The sequence below is a fragment of the Canis aureus genome, chromosome X (assembly GCF_053574225.1).
Source record: "Canis aureus isolate CA01 chromosome X, VMU_Caureus_v.1.0, whole genome shotgun sequence".
In the NCBI taxonomy this organism is placed as follows: Eukaryota; Metazoa; Chordata; class Mammalia; order Carnivora; family Canidae; genus Canis; species Canis aureus.
Genome location: NC_135649.1, coordinates 110,185,182 through 110,206,202, shown reverse-complemented (window position 1 = coordinate 110,206,202; position 21,021 = coordinate 110,185,182). Strand labels below are relative to the sequence as shown.

Below are 21,021 nucleotides of genomic sequence, written 5' to 3'. Positions count from 1 at the left end.
CTGCGCGTGCGCGTGCGCTGCTCCCCGGCCGCGGAGCTCCGGGTCCCCGCGCCTCTCGCAGCCCGGCCGCTGCCCCCCGCCCCCCAAAGCCTGTGTGAGACCCCGAGACTCCTAAGCTGGGAGATGAACAAGGGGAAGGGCGGCGGGCGCGGGGACGGGGGACGGGCACTGCGGGGGGCACTGGACGGGAGGAGCCCTCCGTGTGATACTAGATGTTGGCAAAGCAAACTCCAATAAAAAAAAAAAAAATCAATACAAAAATATACAAAAAAAAAAAAAAAAAGAAAAGAAAAGAAAAGAAAGCCTGTTTGAAAACCTGGGAGCCGGGGCGCCTGGGTGGCTCAGCGTTTGGGCGCCTGCCTTCGGCTCAGGGCGTGATCCCGGGATCCAGGATCGAGTCCCGCACCGGGCACCCCGCGGGGAGCCTACTTCTCCCTCTGCCTGTGTCTCTGCCTCTCTCTCTCTGTGTGTCTCATGAATAAATAAATAAATCTAAAAAAATAATAATAATAAAAGAAAACTTGGGAGCTTCCAGGAGGAGGGGCTCCACGCGTCACACCAAGGCCTGGCAGCTGAAACACAGCCGCCCCCTCCACCGTGGGTCCCAGGCCCACCTAACCCAGAGGTCTAGTGGGAACACCTGGAGGCCCTGTAATCAAAACAAATTAGTTATCGAAAAATAAAGGAGTATTTCTTGCCCAACTAGGTTGGTGTAGACATTTGCACCTGTCACTTGTCAATCTTACGAATTAATCTTACTAAGTGAGATCACCAAATATTCTAGCTCAAAGAGGACGAGCAGGATTTTTAACATGGTGAAAAAGTCACCGCAAGCTTAACGTATTGCGAATTAAAATAAACTAGGCTGGGGGGGGTCCCTGGGTGGCGCGGCGGTTTGGCGCCTGCCTTTGGCCCAGGGGGCGATCCTGGAGACCCGGGATCGAATCCCACATCAGCTCCCTGCATGGAGCCCGCTTGTGTCTCTGCCTCTCTCCCTCTCTCTCTGTGACTATCATGAATAAATAAATAAATAAAAAACAATTAAAAAAATAAACTAGGCTGGGAGGAGGTGGCCAGGTAAATTTTTTAAAAGTAAGTTAGGGTAAAGTTAGCAGTCAGCGTGAATGTGGTTAGATCACCACTGTTGCAGAATGCTGCAGAGATAGTCCTCTACTAGATGCAGAAATGGTCTCTAAAGAAAACTGAAAAACAGGGCTGACTAGCTAAGCCTTGCTGGCCAAAATAAAAATGTTACCATATATTTAAATAAATATTAAAGTCTAAAATGACATTATGCTTTAATAACACCAATATTTTACCCAGGAAGGGTAAAACAAGTTTACAAAGTTTCCAATATCCTTCTAACTATACCCACAATAGTAAATTACTGTCGCTGGGTACAACTATTCTATTTTGCTTATTAAGCAAGAAAGCAAACATTCTAAGTGTGCCACATTTATGGAACTGAATGAAAAAATATGTTAATTTTTTTTTTTACAAAACACTGTGGATTGCATTACTAAAAGTCCTGTAAAATTATTCTATTGAAAAAACAACTTAAGCATCTGTATTAATATTTTAAGGGACGCCTGGGTGGCTCAGTGGTTGAGCATCTGCCTGCCTTTGGCTCAGGTCCTGATTCCGGGATCTGGGATCAAGTCCCACATCAGGACCCTTGCAAGGAGCCGGCTTCTCCCTCTGCCTATGTCTCTGCCTCTCTCTGTGTGTCTCTCATGAATAAATAAATAAGATCTTTAAAAAAAAGAGTATTTTAAATGTTTATTCATTGTATTTATTTGTAAAACAAGGCAACATATAAAAGAAACTTATCAAAAACAAGTCTTATGAACACAGATTTAAAATCTTTAACATTGGATTAATACAATAATGGAATGACCCTGTGAAATGCTGAAGGCAGAAGAGACCTAATTTATTTATTTTTTTTTTAGAAGAGACCTAATTTAGTTTAAAATATGAAGTTCCTTTTGAAATTTATTTTGCTCAGTGTGATTGTAAAGCTGTGTGTAAGAAAAATACTAAAGTTGTGTACATATTATTATGATTCAGACCATGGGAATGATTTTAAGCACTTTTCTTAAAATAATGGTTATTATAAACTGTGCTAGCCAATACAAGCAGCCACTATCCACATGTGGCTACTTAAATTTAATTTTTAATTAGCTAAAATGATGTAAAATTTAAAATTTAGTTCCTGTAATTAGCCACATCACAAGTGCTTAAGAGTCACATGTGGCTAGTGACTACCACGCTGGACAACATAGAATTTTAGAACATTACCAACATAATGGTACTGGTCTAATATATAAGAAGCCATCATAATAAAGTTAACCGTGTAAATCTTGAAAAATTTTTGTAAATACAAAGTTTTCGTTTCTGTAATTTTGCTTCTAATCCAGGGAATATTTCAGCACAAAATACAAATCAATCAAATTTGAAATCTGCATATATCATTTGAAATTTAATCTGGCCTAGAATATAATTTTACTTTTCCACATTATCTATGTTACCAGAAGTTTATAAATTCTTAGATGAATTAATCTGAATAACTCTGGTCATAATTCTTTTGTTCTCTAGGGAAGATTTTTTGGCTTGAATTATTTACTTTTTAAGGTGACATAGGCATAGCCTAAACATATAAAGGTATGCATAGATATATTATGATTTTATTAACCTAAAGGCAACTAACAGCAAATTATTTATTTGGAGAACAGAGTCATAAAATTCTTTCTAAAATGAATTATACCATATTTCACTTAAAATACTCTAAAAGTTGAATATAAGTTTCAAGATATATCATTTGAAAAATATATCTGATCTACAAACTGACCATATAAAACCATTCTAAACTACAAGTCACAAAAATAACAAGACTTGTCAACTTTCACACACAAATTATATTGACTGACCTACTTATTACTTTCTATTGAATTTCTTCTTTGCCTTATCAAAATACCAAAGCTAATTAATGTCAACTATCTAAGAAAATCTATGGGTCATAAGCAAATGGCTACAACTAAAGACTGAACTCTCACAAGGAAAAAATGTGTGTTTTGAACAATAACTAAGAATGTAATAAAGGGAATGTTCCATAGGTTGAAAGCTGAAAGATGGCATTATAACCAACAAAATGTTTCTCTTTTTTTGAAAAAATGTTTCCTTAACACAAATGATCAATGAAATTATATAGTATTTTCTATGGCTAAAACATTCAAGAACTTTAAAGTTCTTACGTTAAATATAAAACCCTACTCGTGGGCAAAATGGAATTATTTTTTCATTTGCCAATATTCTTGCCAATATCTTTCAAGATCACTTTTTTCTAATTGTATTTCTGATCAATTTTTTTTCATTTAAACATTATACGATTTAAATTTGTATGCATTTCGACTAGTAGAATCAATCAGGAAAAAAAACAGTAAACATATTAAACCTTTACCCAGACATTTCAGAAATAAGAAAAAATATTAGCATCTGAATCTGGGCAGATTATTTTTATTCAGAGAGATACATTCTTAAATTTGAATTACTTCAATGGAACAAAAAGCCTCCTGACGTGATTTTCTATGTTGACTCTTAGAAAACTGCTGTGATAAAATATTATCAGGAAGTCATTAAAAAGATGCTGTTTTTATCAGGAGTAAATAAAAAAAAAAACATAGGTCTCACCCTGGAAAGCTTGCATCAAACAATAGGATGTCAATCCTATGAATCCCTTACTGATGGATATATAAGAAAGCCAACATGGGCGTTTGGGTTATGTGTAAACCATACCTCCCTTCTGAATCAGTGGGGCTTAGATCTTAGATCTGCAGTGACAATTCACTTGACAAATATTGAATGTCTCCTATCTCCAAATTCCTACACTTGGCATTATGGTTTTCCTATCCAACCAACTATGTCTACCTATATCTGTGTCACTGGTGCTCAGATTCCATCTGTCATTAGGAGCTAAATGTGCTATTAAAATTAAATGTGCTCTACATTAAAATAGCAATGCAAACAACCTTTAGGAATTAACTACCATTCCTTTAATCAGAGGTTCTTATGGGAGTACTGCCCATCACTTTGTTCATTGGATGAAAAGTTACACATCTTCCTAATGCAATTGTGTGCTCTGTGGGCAGAAAAAGAACATTGGCTATTTCTTGAGTCGCGAACACAGAAGTACACTGCCCACTGCTGCTACAAACTAATTGTGGAATGACAATTTGAAAAACATACAGGATGAGACAACAGTAAAAAAAAGTACTTGAATGAGGGCCTGTTGCCGGAAGCTTCTATGCTTTGTTTAAGGACTTCTTGAGGTCATATCTTAGACTACGGATAGAGCCATTGATAGCTGTCACACACAACTTCCAGTCATGTCCAGCTTCTGACAGGCTGCAATTTGGGAAGATGTCTTGGAGAAACTCTGGTGGTAAAATCCAAAAACATAAGTTACTTAGAAGTCACTTCTCAGAGAAATGAATTTATTCAACCTCAGTACCATTGCTGTGTCTATGAAAGGGTCATTAAAACTTTAATTAAAACACATGGATTATAACTATGATTACATCAGCTGAACAAATCTTTTCATCTAAAAGGATAATATGAAATAGCACCATTCTTAAGTCACAGTAACATAACCATATCCCATGACCTTGCTACATAACCAGAATGGAAATCCTTTCCTGCCTCTGATACCCAATGTAAACTTTCCTCATTCTTAAATTTATCAAACATGCACGTTTTTCATTATATCAAGACTTGCTAAGGCTTTGAAACACACGAGAGGCTGCAATGTCTTTTATACTTTGAGGCAAGAAGCTACATAACTGCTAAATACTTTGGTATTGCTTGGTTTATCTCAGACAAGAAAGAAGGAGAGTCTAGATCTTGCAGTTATAGGAAAAGGTCTGTAAGGGAAGGTAACAGAGCAACATGGCTCAAGGAGCATACCTAGGAAAGTGGGTGGACAGACAAAGGGAAAGGTGGAAAAGAGAGTTTTTTAACTAGAAGAGCAGAACTGTCCTCAGATAGTTTTTTGGGTAACTTCCAAAGTACCTTTGAGGCTTTAGAAATGAATCTGATGAGCACTACGGGCCAGCATTAGTTGGCTACATTAATCTCATTTGCTTTTCCATCAAGAAGATTAAGAAGATGGAAAATTAGCACAATGCCATAAACACAGCAGAGGCCCCAAATTTTTAGCAAGGCACGTGACAAAGTTAAAAAGCTTTTATACTCCAAGGACTACTTAATACATCAGTAGGAGCCCGGAAAGAGGCTTTCAGTGGTATGTCCCTGGATTCAGTAGCAGGCAGTGTTTTTTATGCTGCCAGACATTTTTAAAATTATTTTTAAATTTTTATTATTACAATTTTTTGCTGCTGGACATTTTTATTAACAAAAAAAGAAATTATGGAAAGCAGGCTTGTCCCATCTGCCCTGGACAGAGAAGCTGAGATGGATAACTAAGAGACTGGAAGATAAATTCAGTACCTGCAAAGTTTTCAACAGACTCCAACAAGGAGCCTAAAGTGGTTGGTGTTTCCCAAAAAGTACTCTCTGAAATACTAATCATGAAAAAGTTTCCTGGGGAAAAAGATTCCGGTTGTGCAAATGAGAAACGCTACACTCCAGAGTTAGTTCCCACCAAAAAAAAAAAATCCCACAGTAAAGAGACCTGCTGATTCAAAGGTGAGGGATGCAGATGCATTGGTTGGGCTTATAAATAAGGAAGGTCAGGACTGGGGAGTCCTGGATGGGCTTCAGACCCCAAGGTGTTCAAAACATGTTTTAAAACAGAGTCAAGTGAAATGTATCTCTGGACTAAGGCCCCCAGGAGCGCCAAAGTAAGAGCTTCCCTAGCCAATTGACTAAAAAGCACCTTAGTCATGAAGCACCTGTTAACAGCTGTCTTTAACAAACAGTTTAGGGAATGTTGCTCTACATGAACAGGATAAAATGCCAGGAGGGATAAATATAAAATCCTACCCTTACAATAAAAAATACTAACAGTATAAACAGGAATAGCCTCAACACTAACAAGGTAAGTACTAGATAAACATCAGTATACAGAAGATTTAGGGGCTTTAGTTGACCATAAAATTAAAAATGGCAAGTGCCATTTTAGTCTGTATTAACACTGACATTGGTCTTGGCAAGATTTTTTTAATCTGATGCCAAAAGCAAAAGCAACAAAAGCAAAAATAAACAAGACTACGTGAAACTAAACAGCTTCTGCACAGTGAAGGAAGCCAGCAACAAAATGAAATGGGAACCCATTGAATGGGACAAAATATGCACAAATCATACATCTGTTAATGGGTTAATATCCAAAATATAAAAAGAACTCATAGAACTTAACAGCACAAAAACCAAGCATATGGTTTAAAATATGGGCAAAATATCTGAATAGATATTTTGCCAAAGAAGACAGAGATGATTAACAGGTATCTGAAAAGACACTAAACAAAAGTAATCATCAGGGAAAAGCAAATCCAAACCACAATGAGAGAACACCTCACCCCTGTCAGAATGGCTACTATCAAAAAGACCAAGTGCTAGAGAAGATGTGGAGAAAAGGGAACCTTCATGCACTGTTGGTAGGAATGTAACACTGGTACAGCCACTGTGGAAAACAGTATGGACGTTCCTCAAAAAATTAAAAATATAACTACCATGCCATCCAGCAAGTCTACCTCTGGGTATTGATCCAAAGAAAACAAAGATGATAACTCAAAAAGATATAGGCACCCCCCCTATTCTCTGTAGCTATTTACAATAGCCAAGATATAGAAACAACCTAAGTGTCCAAGTGTTCATCGATGGATGAATGAATAAAGAAATTGTGGTGCAGGGATACCTGGGTGGCTCAGTGATTGAGCATCTGCCTTTGGCTTGGGTTGTGGTCCCAGGGTCCTGGGATTGAATCCCACAACAGGCTCCCTATGGAGCCTCTGCCTATGTCTCTGCCTCTCTCTCTCTGTGTCTCTCATGAATAAATAAATAAAATCTTTTTTTGAAAAAAAAATCTGTGGTGTATACACACACACACACAAGAATATTACTCAGCCATAAAAAAGAATGAAATCTTTGCCATTTGTGACAACATGGATGGATCTTGAGGGCATTATACTAAGCAAAATAAGCCAGGCAGACAAAGCCAATTTACTATATGATCTCACTTATGTATGGAATCTAAAAAACAATAATGGCAACAATAGACAGGTAGTTGCCAGAGGCAGGAGATAGGGAGAGGAAGAAATGGGTGAAGAGGGTCAAAAAGTAAAAAGAATAAATAAATAAATAAATAAAATGAATACATGTTACCACATGTATATACACAGAAAGGAAGGAAGGGAGAGAGGGTGGGAGGAAGACAGTAAGGAAGGAAGAGAAAGAATGACCTCTTTGCAAGAACAATTTTCAGAGACAGCTTGTTTACCAAAAAAATTAAATTTAAAAATTAAATTAAAAATTAAAATGGCAAGTGCCATTTTAGACTGTTAACAGCCTAATAGGTAATAGTACTCTTGTATTCTGGGTTAATTTGAGAACATTGAATCAGATCATGAGAGATTAGGAAAATATTTCTTTGAGGAGTTACTGAAGGAAATGGAGATACTTACCTGTAAAAGTATTAGACTTAGTAGGGAAAAGTTGTGAATAACACTTATTTTCTCAAAATCCCATGCTTCCATGTAGAGGGATCTCTAAATTGGAACGTTTGGAAGAACTGGGCACACATGATTTAAAAATAAAGCTGAGGGCACCTGGATGGCTCAGTTGGTTAAAAGTCTGTCTTTGGCTCAGGTCATGATCCTGGGGTCCTGGGATCAAGCCCCACGTCAGGTCTCCCTGTTCAGCAGGGACTCTGCTTCTCTTTCCCCCTCTGCTTGTGTTCTCTCTCCCTATTTCTCTTTCTCTCTCTCAAATATTTTTTTAAAAAATAAAAAAATAAAGCTGAGGGGCGCCTGGGTGGCTCAGTCAGTTAAGCATCTGCATTCAGTTCAGGTCATGATCCTGGGGTCCTGGGATCAAGCCCTGCATTGGGCTTTCTGCTCAGTCTGCCTCTCCTTCTCCTTCTGCCCTTCCCCACTTCATGCCTACTCTCTCTCACACACTCTCTCAAATAAATAAATAAAATAAAATCTTTAAAAATAAAAATAGAGCTGGTATTTTTGTCTCCACCTGCCAGATTCTAGCGGCTCTCACTTGGTTCTGGGCTTGAAGGTGGGGGGAGAGGTTGTATTTACTATCTCCTAATGCTCCAGCAAGGACATAATAGTTGTCTCTAGATACCTGAAGGCCTATTATGTGAAAAGTAATTGGATTTACCCTATTTAGCTGTGGAAGGGATAAGTAGAACAAATGTGTATTAGTGCAGGGAAGTCAATTTTGAGTCACTTGGAGGAAAAACTCCCATGAATTAGAGCCCTCTTTAAACTGGTGGATTGCTGGAGGGGAGAGAAGATGGTGACAGAGTAGGAGGACCCTGGGCTTGTCTCCTCCCAGGAACACAACTAGATAGCTATCAAATCATGCTAAATATCCCAGAAAGCAACCTGAAGAATGACAGAACGACCTCCACAAAGAAGGGAAGAGAAGAGGCCATGTGGAAGAAGGTAGGAAGTGTGGGGAGATGGGTTAGGGGAGAAAGGGATTGCAGGTACTGTGGAGGGAAGGAGCTGTGGTTACAAGAGAGAGAAGTGGGGAGCACAACAGGGAATGGGGCACAAGAAGAACGAGAGGGGTTGAATTTCCTGATTTCTTGCAGTCAGCAGAGATTAAAGCCTGCAATATCAAAGGTCAGCAGGCTTGGCTGATGGATCCCAGAGGGCACTGCCCTGCTCCTGCAAAGAAGGCAGGCAAACAACTCCGGGGCCAGATGCTGTGGAAACAGTGATTTGAAGACTGCCTGAGGCACAAGGGGTAGATTATTCACTCTTCTTGGAGCACGCCCCTGAAAGGCAGCATTCAGGGAGACACCTCTCCGGGAACAAAGGAGCCATTTCCCTTCCCCACCATCAGCATAAACATAAACACAAACAGGGAGCCACCTGTGAGAAGCAGCACAGGAAGGCTGCCTAACTGCTGACACCAGGCCCCACCCCGCCACACTCCGGCAGGACTGCCCTTCTTGGTCAAGCCTACCTCAGGCCCAGAAGACCAGTAGGAACCCCCGCCCAACCACATCTCCTGACCAGAGTTCTGTGGGGCTTCAGTTCTAGCAGAAGTAGGATCAGGTCTCATTGAGTAAGCAGGTCATAGCACACCCATTTAAAACTCACCACAGTCTGGCCAAAGACCAAACACTGCCCACTGCAAGCTAGGAGAGCTTCTGGAGATGACTGGCCTGAATGATGGAGCAGCCAAAACACAAGAGCAGAGTGCATGCAGCACACCAGAGACACTCCATGAAGTGCTAGCCCCTGGACACATGACCTCTTCTTCATAAAGCCATACTCTCAGATGTAGGAACATACGTAACTGGCTTTTCTAACACAGAGAAGAAGACAGAGACTTGGACAAAATGTCAAGATGGAGGAATTCATCCCAGATCATAGAACAAGATGAGAGAGAGAGATAGCCAGAGATCTAAGTGAAAGAGATATAAGTAACATGCCTGATGAAGAATTTAAAGCAACAATCATAAGGATACTCCCTGGGCTTGAGAAAAGAATAGAAGACATTGGGGAGACCCTTACCACAGAGATAAAAGACTTAAAAAAGAATCAGTCAGAAATGAAGAATGCAAGATGCCTGAGTGGCTCAGCAGTTGAGCATCTTCCTTCAGCTCAGGGCATGATCCTGGAGTCCGGGGATCGAGTCCCTCATGGGGGTCCTTGCATGAAGCCTGCTTCTCCCTCTGCCTATGTCTCTGCCTCTCTCTCTCTCTGTCTCTCATGAATAAATAAATAAAATCTTAAAAAAAAAGAAATGAAGAATGCAATAAACAAGACTGGAAACAGGCTTGATGCAATGAACAGCAGGCTGGAAAAAGTGATAAAGTGACAAAGACAAAAAACGATCAGAGAAAACCTCCAAAAACATGACAAAACAAGTAATAAAGTGGCACTAAATACATATCCATCAATAATCACTCTGAATGTAAATGGACTAAATGTTCCAATCAAAAGACATGGGTGGAGGGATCCCTAGGTGGCGCAGCGGTTTGGCGCCTGCCTTCGGCCTAGGGCGCGATCCTGGAGACCCGGGATCGAATCCCACATCGGGCTCCCGGTGCATGGAGCCTGCTTCTCCCTCTGCCTGTGTCTCTGCCTCTCTCTCTCTCTCTCTGTGTGACTATCATAAATAAATAAAAAAAAAAAAAAAAAAAAAAAAAAAAACAAAAGACATGGGTGGGGATCCCTGGGTGGCGCAGCGGTTTAGCGCCTGCCTTTGGCCCAGGGCGTGATTCTGGAGACCCAGGATCGAATCCCACGTCGGGCTCCCGGTGCATGGAGCCTGCTTCTCCCTCTGCCTGTGTCTCTGCCTCTCTCTCTCTCTCTCTGTGTGACTATCATAAATAAATAAAAAAAAAAAAAAGACATGGGTGTCAGAATGGATAAATAAACAAGACCCATATATATGCTACCTGCAAGAAACCCACTTTAGACCTATAACAAGAGATGAAGAAGGGGCCTGTATCATAATAAAGAGGACAATCCAGCAAGAAGATGCAATATTTATGCACCCAACATGGGAGCACCCAAATGTATAAAACAATTAACAAACATAAAGGAACTCATTGATAATAATACATTAGTAGTAGGGGACTTTAACACCCCACTTATATCAATGGACAGATCTTCTAAACAGAAAATCAACAAGGAAACAAGGGCTTTGGATGACATACTAAACCAGATAGACTTAACATATATATTCAAAACATTCCATTCTAAAAGAGCAGAATACACATTTTTTTTCAAATGCTCATGGGACATTCTCCAGAATAGATCACATACTAGATCACGAATCAGGCCTTAACAATACAAAAAGACTGAGATCATACCATGCACATTTTCTGACCACAACACTATGAAACTAGAAGTCAGCCATAAGAAAAATCTGGAAGAAGAATGAAACTAGACCATTCTCTTACACCATACACAAAGATAAACTCAAGGGCAGCCCCGGTGGCACAGCGGTTTAGCGCCGCCTGCAGCCTGGGGTGTGATCCTGGAGACCCAGGATCGAGTCCCACATCGGGCTTCCTGCGTGGAGCTTGCTTCTCCCTCTACCTGTGTCTCTGCCTCTCTCTTCACTCTCTCTGAATGAATAAATAAATACATCTTTAAAAAAAAACAAAAAAACAAAAAAAAACAAAGATAAACTCAAAATAGATGAAAGATCTAAATGTGAGACGAGATTCCATCAAAATCCTAGAGGAGAACACAGGCAACACCCTTTTTGAACTTGGCCACAGCAACTTCTTGCCAGATACATCTATGAAGGCAAGGGAAACAAAAGCAAAAATGAATTATTGGGACTTCATCAAGATAAAAACTTCCGCACAGCACAGTCAACAAAACTAAAAGACAACCTACAGAATGGGAGAAGATATTTGCAAATGACCTATCAGATAAAGGGCTAGTATCCAGGATCTATAAAGAACTTATCAAACTCAACATCCAAGAAACAAACAATCCAATCATGAAATGGGCAAAGACATGAACAGAAATTTCACCAAGGAAGACATACACATGGTCAACAAGCACATGAGAAAATGTTCCACATCACTGGCCATCAGGGAAATACAAATCAAAACACCATGAGATACCACCTCACACCAGTGAGAATGGGGAAAATGAACAAGACAGGAAACAACAAATGTTGGAGAGGATGTGGAGAAAGGGGAACCCTCTTGCACTGTTGGTGGGAATGTGAACTGGTGCAGCCGCTCTGGAAAACTGTGTGGAGGTTCCTCAAAGAGTTAAAAATAGATCTGCCCTGTGACCCAGCAATTGCACTACTGGGGATTTACCCCAAAGATACAGATGCAGTGAAACAACAGGACACCTGCACCCTGATGTTTCTAGCAGCAATGTCCACAATAGCTAAACTGTGGAAAGAGCCTCAGTGTCCATCAAAAGATGAACGGATAAAGAAGATGTGGTCTATGTATACAATGGAATATTCCTCAGCCATCAGAAATGACAAATACCCACCATTTGCTTCGACATGGATGGAACTGGAGGGTATTATGCTGAGTGAAGTAAGTCAATCGGAGAAGGACAAACATTATATGGTTTCATTCATTTGGGGAATATAAAAAATAGTGGAAGGGATTAAAGGGGAAAGGAGAGAAAATGAGTGGGAAATATCAGTGAGGGGGAGACAGAACAGGAGAGACTCCTAACTCTGGGAAATGAACAAGTAGTAGTGGAAGGGGAGGTGGGTGGGAGGATGGGGTGACTGGGTACTGATACGGTGGTTCAATATTCCCAAATAAATCAATGTGATACACCATATTAATAAGAGAACGGATGGGCACTGAGGGGGGCACTTGATGGGCTGAGCACTGGGTGTTATACTATATGTTGGCAAATTGAACTCCAATAAAAAATATACAAAAAAAAGAAAAAAAAAGAAAAATCTGGAAAAACCATAAATACATGGAGATTAAATAACATGCTACTAAAGAATGAATGGGTCAACCAGGAAACCAAAGAAGAAATTTTTTAAAATACATGGAAACAAATGAAAATGAAAACACCATGATTCAAAACCTCTGGGATGTAGCAAAAGTAGTTATAAGAGGGAAGTTTATAGCAACACAGGCCTACCTCAAGAAGCAAAAAAAGTCTCAAATATACAATCTAACCCTACAACTAAAGGAGCTAGGAAAAAAACAATAAAGAAAGCCTAAAGCCAACATAAAGAAGGAAATAGTAAATACTAGGCCAATATAAATTATATAGAAACTAAAAAAAAACAATAGATCAATAAAGGCAGGAGCTGATTCTTTGAAAAAAGGTAATAAAATTGATAAACTTCTAGCTAGACTCATCAAAAAAGAAAAAGGACTCAAATAAATAAAATCACAAACGAGGAGAAATAACAACGTCACAGAAATACAAACTATCATAAGAAAATATGGTGAAAAACTATATGCCAACAAATTGGACAACCTGAAAGAAATGGATAAATTCCTAGAAATATATAAACTACCAAACCAAAACAGTAAGAAATAGAAAACTTAAACAGATCAATAACAATACGTTTTTTACTGTTATCAGCAATAAAATGTGTTATCAGTAATAAAAAATTTCCCAACAAACAAAAATCCAGGACCAGATGGCTTCACAGGTGAATTCTACAAATATTTAAAAATATTTTATTTTAAAATATCTATGAAAAATCCACAGCTAATATCATCTTCAATGGGGATCAACTGAGATCTTTTCCTTTACAGTCAGGAATAAAAGAGGGATGTCCACTCTCAACACTGTTATTTTTTAAAGTTTATTTGTTTTTTTAGTAATCTCTATACCCAATGTGGGGCTTAAACTCATGACCCCAAGATCAAGAGTTGCATGCTCTTCCAACTGAGTCAGCCAGGTGCCCCTCACCACTGTTATTTAACATAGTACTGGAAGTCCTAGACACAACAATTGAACAACAAAAAGAAATAAAAGGCATCCAAATCATCAAGGAGGAAGTAAAACTTTCACTATTTGCAGATGACATGATAGAAAACCAAAAAGACTCCAGCAAAAAATTGCTGGAACTGATGCGTGAATTCAGTAAAGTCGCAGGATACAACATCAACGTACAGAAATCTGTTGTATGTTTATACATCAATAATGAAGCAAAAGAAGGAGAAATTAAGGAATCAATCCCATTTATAATTGCACCAAAAACCGTAAGATACCTAGGAATAAACCTAACCAAAGAGGTGAAAGATCTGTACCTTGAAAACTACAAAACACTGATGAAAGAAATTGAAGAGGACACAAAGAAATGGAAAGACATTCCATGCTCATGGATCAGAAGAACAAATACTGTTAAAATGTCTATAGTAACCAAAGTAATATACACATTTAATGCAATCCCTATCAAAATACCAACAGTATTTTTCACAGAGCTAGAACAAACAATCCTAAACTTAGAATGGAACCACAAATAGCCAAATGGAACCACCCCAATAGCCAAAGCAACCTTGAAAAAGAAAAACAAACCTGAATGCATCACAATTCTGTAGTTCAAAATATATTATAAAGCTCCATTGATCAAAACAGTATGGTACTGGCACAAAAATAGACCCATAGATCAATAGAACAGAATATAAAACCCAAAAATAAGCCCATACTTATACAGTCAAATAATCTTTAGCAAAGGAGGAAAATATATAATGGCAAAAAGTCTCTTCAACAAATAGTGTTGGGAAAACTGGTCAGCTACATGAAGAAGAATGAAACTGGGCCACTTTCTTACACAAAAATAAATTCAAAATGGATTAAAGACCTAAGTGTGAGACATGAAACCATAAAAATCCTAAAGGAGAACACAGGAGCAACCTCTTTAACTTCAGCCATAGTCGCTTTTTTTAGATAGGTCTCCTGAAGCAAGGGAAACAAAAGTAAAAATTAACTATTGGGACTTCCTTAAGGAAACAATCAACAAAACTAAAAGACTACCTATGAAATGGGAGAAGGTATTTGCAAATGACATATCTGATAAAGGGTTAATATCCAAAATATCTAAAGAACTTATAAAACCCAACACCCAAAAAATGAATAATCCATTTAAAAAATGGACAGAGCACGTGAGCAGACATTTCTCCAAAGAAGACATCCAGATGGCCAACAGACACATGAAAAGATGCTCAACTTCACTATCAGGAAAATTCAAATCAAAACTACAATGACGTATCACTTCACACCTGTCAGAATGGTTAAAATCAACAACACAAGAAAAAAACATGTGTTGGCGAGGATGCAAAGAAAGGGAAACCTTCCTGCACCACCAGTGGAAATGCAAACTGGTGAAGCACCACGGAAGCCGATATGGAGTTTCCTCAAAAAGTTTTTAAAAAATGTTAAAAATAGAACTACCCTATGATGAGCAATTGCACTACTGACTGTTTACCCAAAGAATACAAAAATACTAATTCTAAGGGGTACACGCATCCCAATGTTTACAGCAGTATTATCTATAATACTCAAATTATGGAACTGGCCCACCTGTCCATCAACTGATGAATGGACAAAGAAGTGGCGAGATATATCGGAATATCACTTGGCCATCAAAAAGAATGAAATCTTGTCATTTGCAAGGACATGAATAGAACTAGAAAGTATTATACTAAGCAAAATAAATCAGTCCAAGGACAAATACCATATGATTTCACTCATAAGTGGAATGTAATAAACAAAATAATAAGCAGAGGAAAAACAGAGAGGCAAACTGAGAAACAGACTCTTATCTATAGAGAACTAAAGGCTACCAAAGAGGAGGTGTGTGTGTGTGGGGGGGGGGAATGGCTGAAATAGGTGATGGGGATGAAGAAGCACACTTGTGAAGAGCAACAGGTACTGTATGTAAGTGTTGAATCACTATATTGTACACCTGAAATTAATATTACACTGTATTTAACTAACTGGAATTTAAATAAAAACTTAAAGAAATACAAACAAATTTTTAAAATATGTAGTGGATTGCCATTAATGGAAGCATTCAAGCTGAGAGGAGGCAACTATATGTCAAAGCTGAGATCAAATTCCTGCTCTGGGGGAAAAGCTGTACTAGAGGTTGTATAACATACTTCCTATTGCTAAGATTTCACAATTCTGTAATATGCAGAGATGGATGGGAAGATATAGGAGTAAGAGTTGTTCACTGATTGCAGATCTGTAGCCCACTAACTTTCTCCATGTAAACCATTCTCTAAAGAGCCTTTAAGTGATACTGAAATCTCATCAGAGAGCTTCAAATAATAGTTTCTTCTGTGAAATCAATACCTTTGGCTAGTAGGCATATTTACTTTTGACTACTAATTTCCATAAGAGTTCCTCCCAAATAATAAAATCTTAGAATAAGAAATTATATAAGAATAGAAGAATGAACTGGCTTGCTCAGTCAGTGGGATACCAATCAGCAGTTAAAATGCATGAACTAGATCTCAACAACATAATGTTGAGTGATAAAAATTTGCAAAAGGATACATACTATATATCCACATTTACATATATTAAAACAACTATAGAATGATATTATATATTATTTATGGACCTATCAACATAGCAAAAGTCTAAATATGTGTGGGTATGATACATCTAACTCCAAGATTGTGGTTATTTGGGGGGAAAAAGGGGAAAGGGATGATGGCATGGAGTTTTAATTATATTAGTAATGCTTTATTTTTTTTTAAAGATTTTATTTATTTATTCATGAGAATACAGAGAGGAGAGAGAGAGGCAGAGACACAGGCAGAGGGAGAAGCAGGCTCCTTGCAGGGAGCCTGACATGGGACTCGATCCTGGGTCTCCATGATCACACCCGGGACTGAAGGCGGCGCTAAACCGCTGAGCCACCCAGGCTGCCCAGTAATGCTTTATTATTAAAAAAAAAAAAAACAAAAACCTGCAGCACAAAAAGCAAAATATCTGTATCTGTACTGGATTGACAGGTGCTTATTACATTACTATATCATTTTCTATACATTTTTGTGTTTTAAATTATACTGTACCAATACTTCTAAAGAAATTATGTTAGAAGCCATAAAGTCCAGTCCGTCTATGAGTGCAGGAATCACCTCTCATCTCCAGCCACTCAGCTTTTGTTCTGACTCTTCATTTTCCAAGTCCATTTTATCCTTATATTAAAGTAAAAAATGTTTTCTGGTCGGATTCTCCTCCTTGGGCCTGGCTCTGCCCACACCCCTAGGACAATGATGATTCGACTGCATTCTCTCTGCTGAAATAACACACACGGCTGCCCTTCTACACAGGAATAGAACTTTGAGTCTTATGGGAAATGTGTTAAAATATGCCCCATGTGTACAGTGTGTCAAACTCGTACTGAATATTTTTTACTACAAAAGACATTTTCTCGATTTGTAATATAATTCAATATGGGATAAAACAAAATGAAATGCATAGAGTAATATCTTTAGTCCACTTTTAAGGAACTAATATATTCCAGATATTTAAAGAAATATAAAAGTCACCTTTTCTCCCTCACTTAAAAATTTTTTATGATTACATTGGGGTGCCTGGGTGGCTCAGACGGTTAAGGACACAGCTCTTGTTTTTGGCTCAGGTCCTGATTTCAGGATGATAACATGGGAACCCTGTATTGGGCTCCACCCTCAGTGGGGAGTCTGCTTCTCTCCTTCTCCCTCTCCTTCTGCCCCTACCTCCTTCCTCATTGCATATGTGCATGCACACACTCTCTCTCTCTCCCTCTTTCTCTCTAAAAATTAAATAAATCTGGAATTCCTGGGTGGCTCAGCAGTTGAGCATCTGCCTTTGGCTCAGGGTGTGATCCCGATCCGGGGAACAAATCCCGCGTCAGGCTCCCTGTGAGGAGCCTACTTCTCCCTCTGCTTGTGTCTCTGCCCCTCTCTCTCTCTCTCTCTCTCTCTCTGTGTGTGTCTCTCATGAATAAATCAATAAAATCTTTAAAAAAAAGTTAAATCTCTCAAAATATTTTTTAATTAGAAAGATAATGTTTCTTCTATAAACACCTTCATTTCCAACGTGGTTACAAAGTCTGTGTTCTTTTTTTACCATAATCTAAGAAGAATTCGGTTTTGGTTTTTTGCTGAGTGGATTAGCTCGGTGATGTCCAAATTGCAAACTGTGACCAATTACTAGATCATGATATCGGTGATGGCAGCACTTTAAAAAAATATAATAGAATAGAAACCACTGGAATATAAGTCTCATAGAAATAATAAGGATTGTTGGTGAAGCTTTTGCTTGCATTTTTAAACTCAGGCACACATGTACTGAGTCACAACATGAACCGTATTTTTTACTATGAGTTGCAGTAAAAAAACTACACAAGTTTGAAAAAAAGTGGATTAGATAGCAAATGCTTACAGAAAAGGCTTCTTTAGTCTGAAACAAAGTCTTCCAATTTGCTGGGTATGTGTGATATGAAGGCATGAACCAAAGAAGAACCAACTAAGATCAGTCTGGGTGGGGCTCAGAACTCTCTCTTTGCTGGGGGCCAGTGACACAAGTAAGAAATATTCGGCTCCCTGCTTTGTCCAAATTTAAATTTTCACAGAATTACCTTTGGAAGCTGTTATTACTTGATCTATAGACATCACAGATAAAGACAGCACCTTGCTCACATGCACGAGAAAAATCTAGCAAATTAACCTGCTGTGTATTGTTGACACTTTGGCAAACTGACAAAGCCCAGCAGCTTCGACCCTGATCCTCAGTAAACAAAGGTGTTTGAGTTTCCATACACCTGGCAAGACAGAGCAATTAGCCTGGAGAAGCCAAATGCAGAAGAAACACAATTCATGAAACAGTTCCTTGTTATCCCTGCAGGACAGAGTTAGTAAGAGCTCCATCTCTCCTTAGAACACACACAAACCCCATGGATTGTCATTTCTGCCCTTCTGTAATGTAATTTGCTTTTCATTATTCTCACATACTCAACACATAACCAACCTCGAAGAGCGCTGATCCTATTGGGGTTAAGGGCACGCATGCCATGGCCCAGGTTGCCAAAGACGTTACTTTTTACCAAGACTTTCTCTGGGAACAGATTGCGAATAAGGTATCTGGCTGCCAGCTCTGGGCGAGACTTCCTTTTGGCTATATCCAGCATTGAATGTGGCAACCGTACATTTCTATCTGGATTTCCAAGATATTCTAGAAGCAAAAGAGAAAGATGTCAGTTTTCATGGCAGATGTTAGGCGCAAGGTTTTTTAAAAGCCTTTAACAGAAAGGTTGATTCTTCTGAATTTCTAGGCTTTGAGAAGAATTTGAGAAGTTAAAAAATTAAACCCTTAAGTTTTTAGCGTATCATGACACAGCATGAGAAATGAAACAGGAATTACTACTGATGTGATTATACATGCTCTGATTGTTCAGGAGAACCATTCAGTGTTCTGTTACCTTTCCGGATAGAATCAGTTTTAACATTACATTTAGGAACGAATTCTAAGTAATTTCAATGCACTGTTGTCCTCTTTATAAGAAAGGCTTTTTCAAAAAAAAAAACAACAACAACAACAAGATTCTTATGGAAATATTTATAATTTTTTAAGTGTAGGCTTTCTATTGGGTGTTAAAGTTATCATTTAAGAATCAGCAAACTCAGCTATCATATTTTAGATAACTTATTTGAACTGAAAAATAAATTTTAGGGGATCCCTGGGTGGCTCAGCGGTTTAGCGCCTGCCTTTGGCCCAGGGCGCGATCCTGGAGTCCCGGGATCAAGTCCCATGTCAGGCTCCCGGCATGGAGCCTGCTTCTCCCTCCTCCTGTGTCTCTGCCTCTCTCTCTCACTCTAGGTCTATCATAAATGAATAAATCTTTTAAAAAAATTTTTTAAGTCTATTCTCATTCTTCAACTCTACAACTTAATCATCCTCAGTCCTAGTGATTCAAATTAACCACACTTAAAAATATTCTATTTTACATGCAATGTAGAATTACTTGTTGGAGAAAGTATGTTTCAGAAATACAATATGATTCTTACAAGTCATTAAGCAATGTTTCATCTTGGAACATTCATCATTTAATGGGTGACCATATTGATTACTGAATCCTCCAGATCCAACATTTACCAAGAGACATTGAATTATTTAAAAGTTCACTTAGTGGGTCCAAAGACTTCGCTCTGAGAGATTAACCTAGCAATATTTATCCAGGTCAGAAAAAAAGATTAATATTCTTTAACTTGGTAATTTGAATTCTGAGAACCTAACGTAAGAATCCAAGGGGTACCTGGGTGGTTCAGTCAGCTATGTGTCCAACTCCTGATTTCAAGCTCAGGTCATGATCTCAATATCAAGAGATCGAGGCCCACATCAGGCTCCATGCTCACTGGGGACTCTGCTGGAGAATCTCCCTCCCTCTGCCCTTCCCCCTCCCCCTGTTGACTCACGCACATGTACTCTTCTCTCTCTAAAATAAATAAATAAATCTTAAAAAAAGAAAAGAACCCAAAATATGTACAAAGCTATACAAATGGATTTTTTGGCAGCATGCTCTGTATGACTGATAATACCCTCCCAAAAATCCTCAAAAATAAAAAAGGAAGGTAGTTAAATAAATTAGGATATACTTACTCAATGGAATATTATAGACCTGTTAAAAGCAATGGTCATAAATAATGGAGATTCTTGAGGAAAAACATACACATATCATGTTTAAAAAGAAGAGTGTGTAGAGAGACCATAATGTTTTAAAAGGTAAGAAAAAGACTAGAAGAAACTTAAAATGTGCACAATCGTTTTTTATGGTATCTTGATTGTGGGAGCTTTTCTTCCCTGAATATTTTCCACTTTTTCAAAATAAAATGGTATAATAGACTCTACACAAACTGGGCAGCTGTCTGGCTCAGAATTCCCTTAGTTGGCCCCATCCCCTGGTTCTAGACCTGTGACCTAAGCGCTCCAAATCAGATTCTTTTCTCCTAGGAATCTGAACAGTGATGAGAGGAAACCAGAACCTAGAGATCATGGAAGACGCCAACAGAGCCCCACAGACTTGAGATGGCCCCCAGATGCCACAATCTTGGGATCGGTGGTTTGGCTTCTGCCTGTGGCTTGGTTTGTTCTTCGCTTTCTTTAAATCTAGGAGCTATATGTCCACTGATTATTGTTATGGTTTAATTGGGCCAGATTTTGTTTCTATGGCATACAACCTGAACAAATACAGTGGTAATATTACTTTTATTATGGAAAAAATATAAAGATAAATAATTTTGTTTGAACAGGCTCACAGATAATATTCTACTTAGAGCTGACATGGGGGCAAGGGAGAGACAGAAAGTCGTTTTGCTACCTCAGGTGCCACAAAACCCCAGCATACTGAGGA

General features: G+C 38.6%; 1 protein-coding gene across 1 annotated transcript in view; it reads right to left on the bottom strand.

Moving 5' to 3' along the window:
* Positions 1-1,764: 1,764 nt before the first annotated feature.
* BEND2 (BEN domain containing 2) overlaps positions 1,765-21,021 on the bottom strand; it is a 62,875-nt gene continuing 43,618 nt past the window's right edge. Inside the window, exons 17-18 of the mRNA XM_077889276.1 lie at positions 18,642-18,845; positions 1,765-4,432 (exon numbers count right to left, since the gene is read on the bottom strand). Coding sequence (XP_077745402.1) covers positions 4,299-4,432; positions 18,642-18,845 — 338 coding nt within the window. The 3' untranslated portion in view covers positions 1,765-4,298. The remainder of the gene's footprint in view (positions 4,433-18,641; positions 18,846-21,021) is intronic.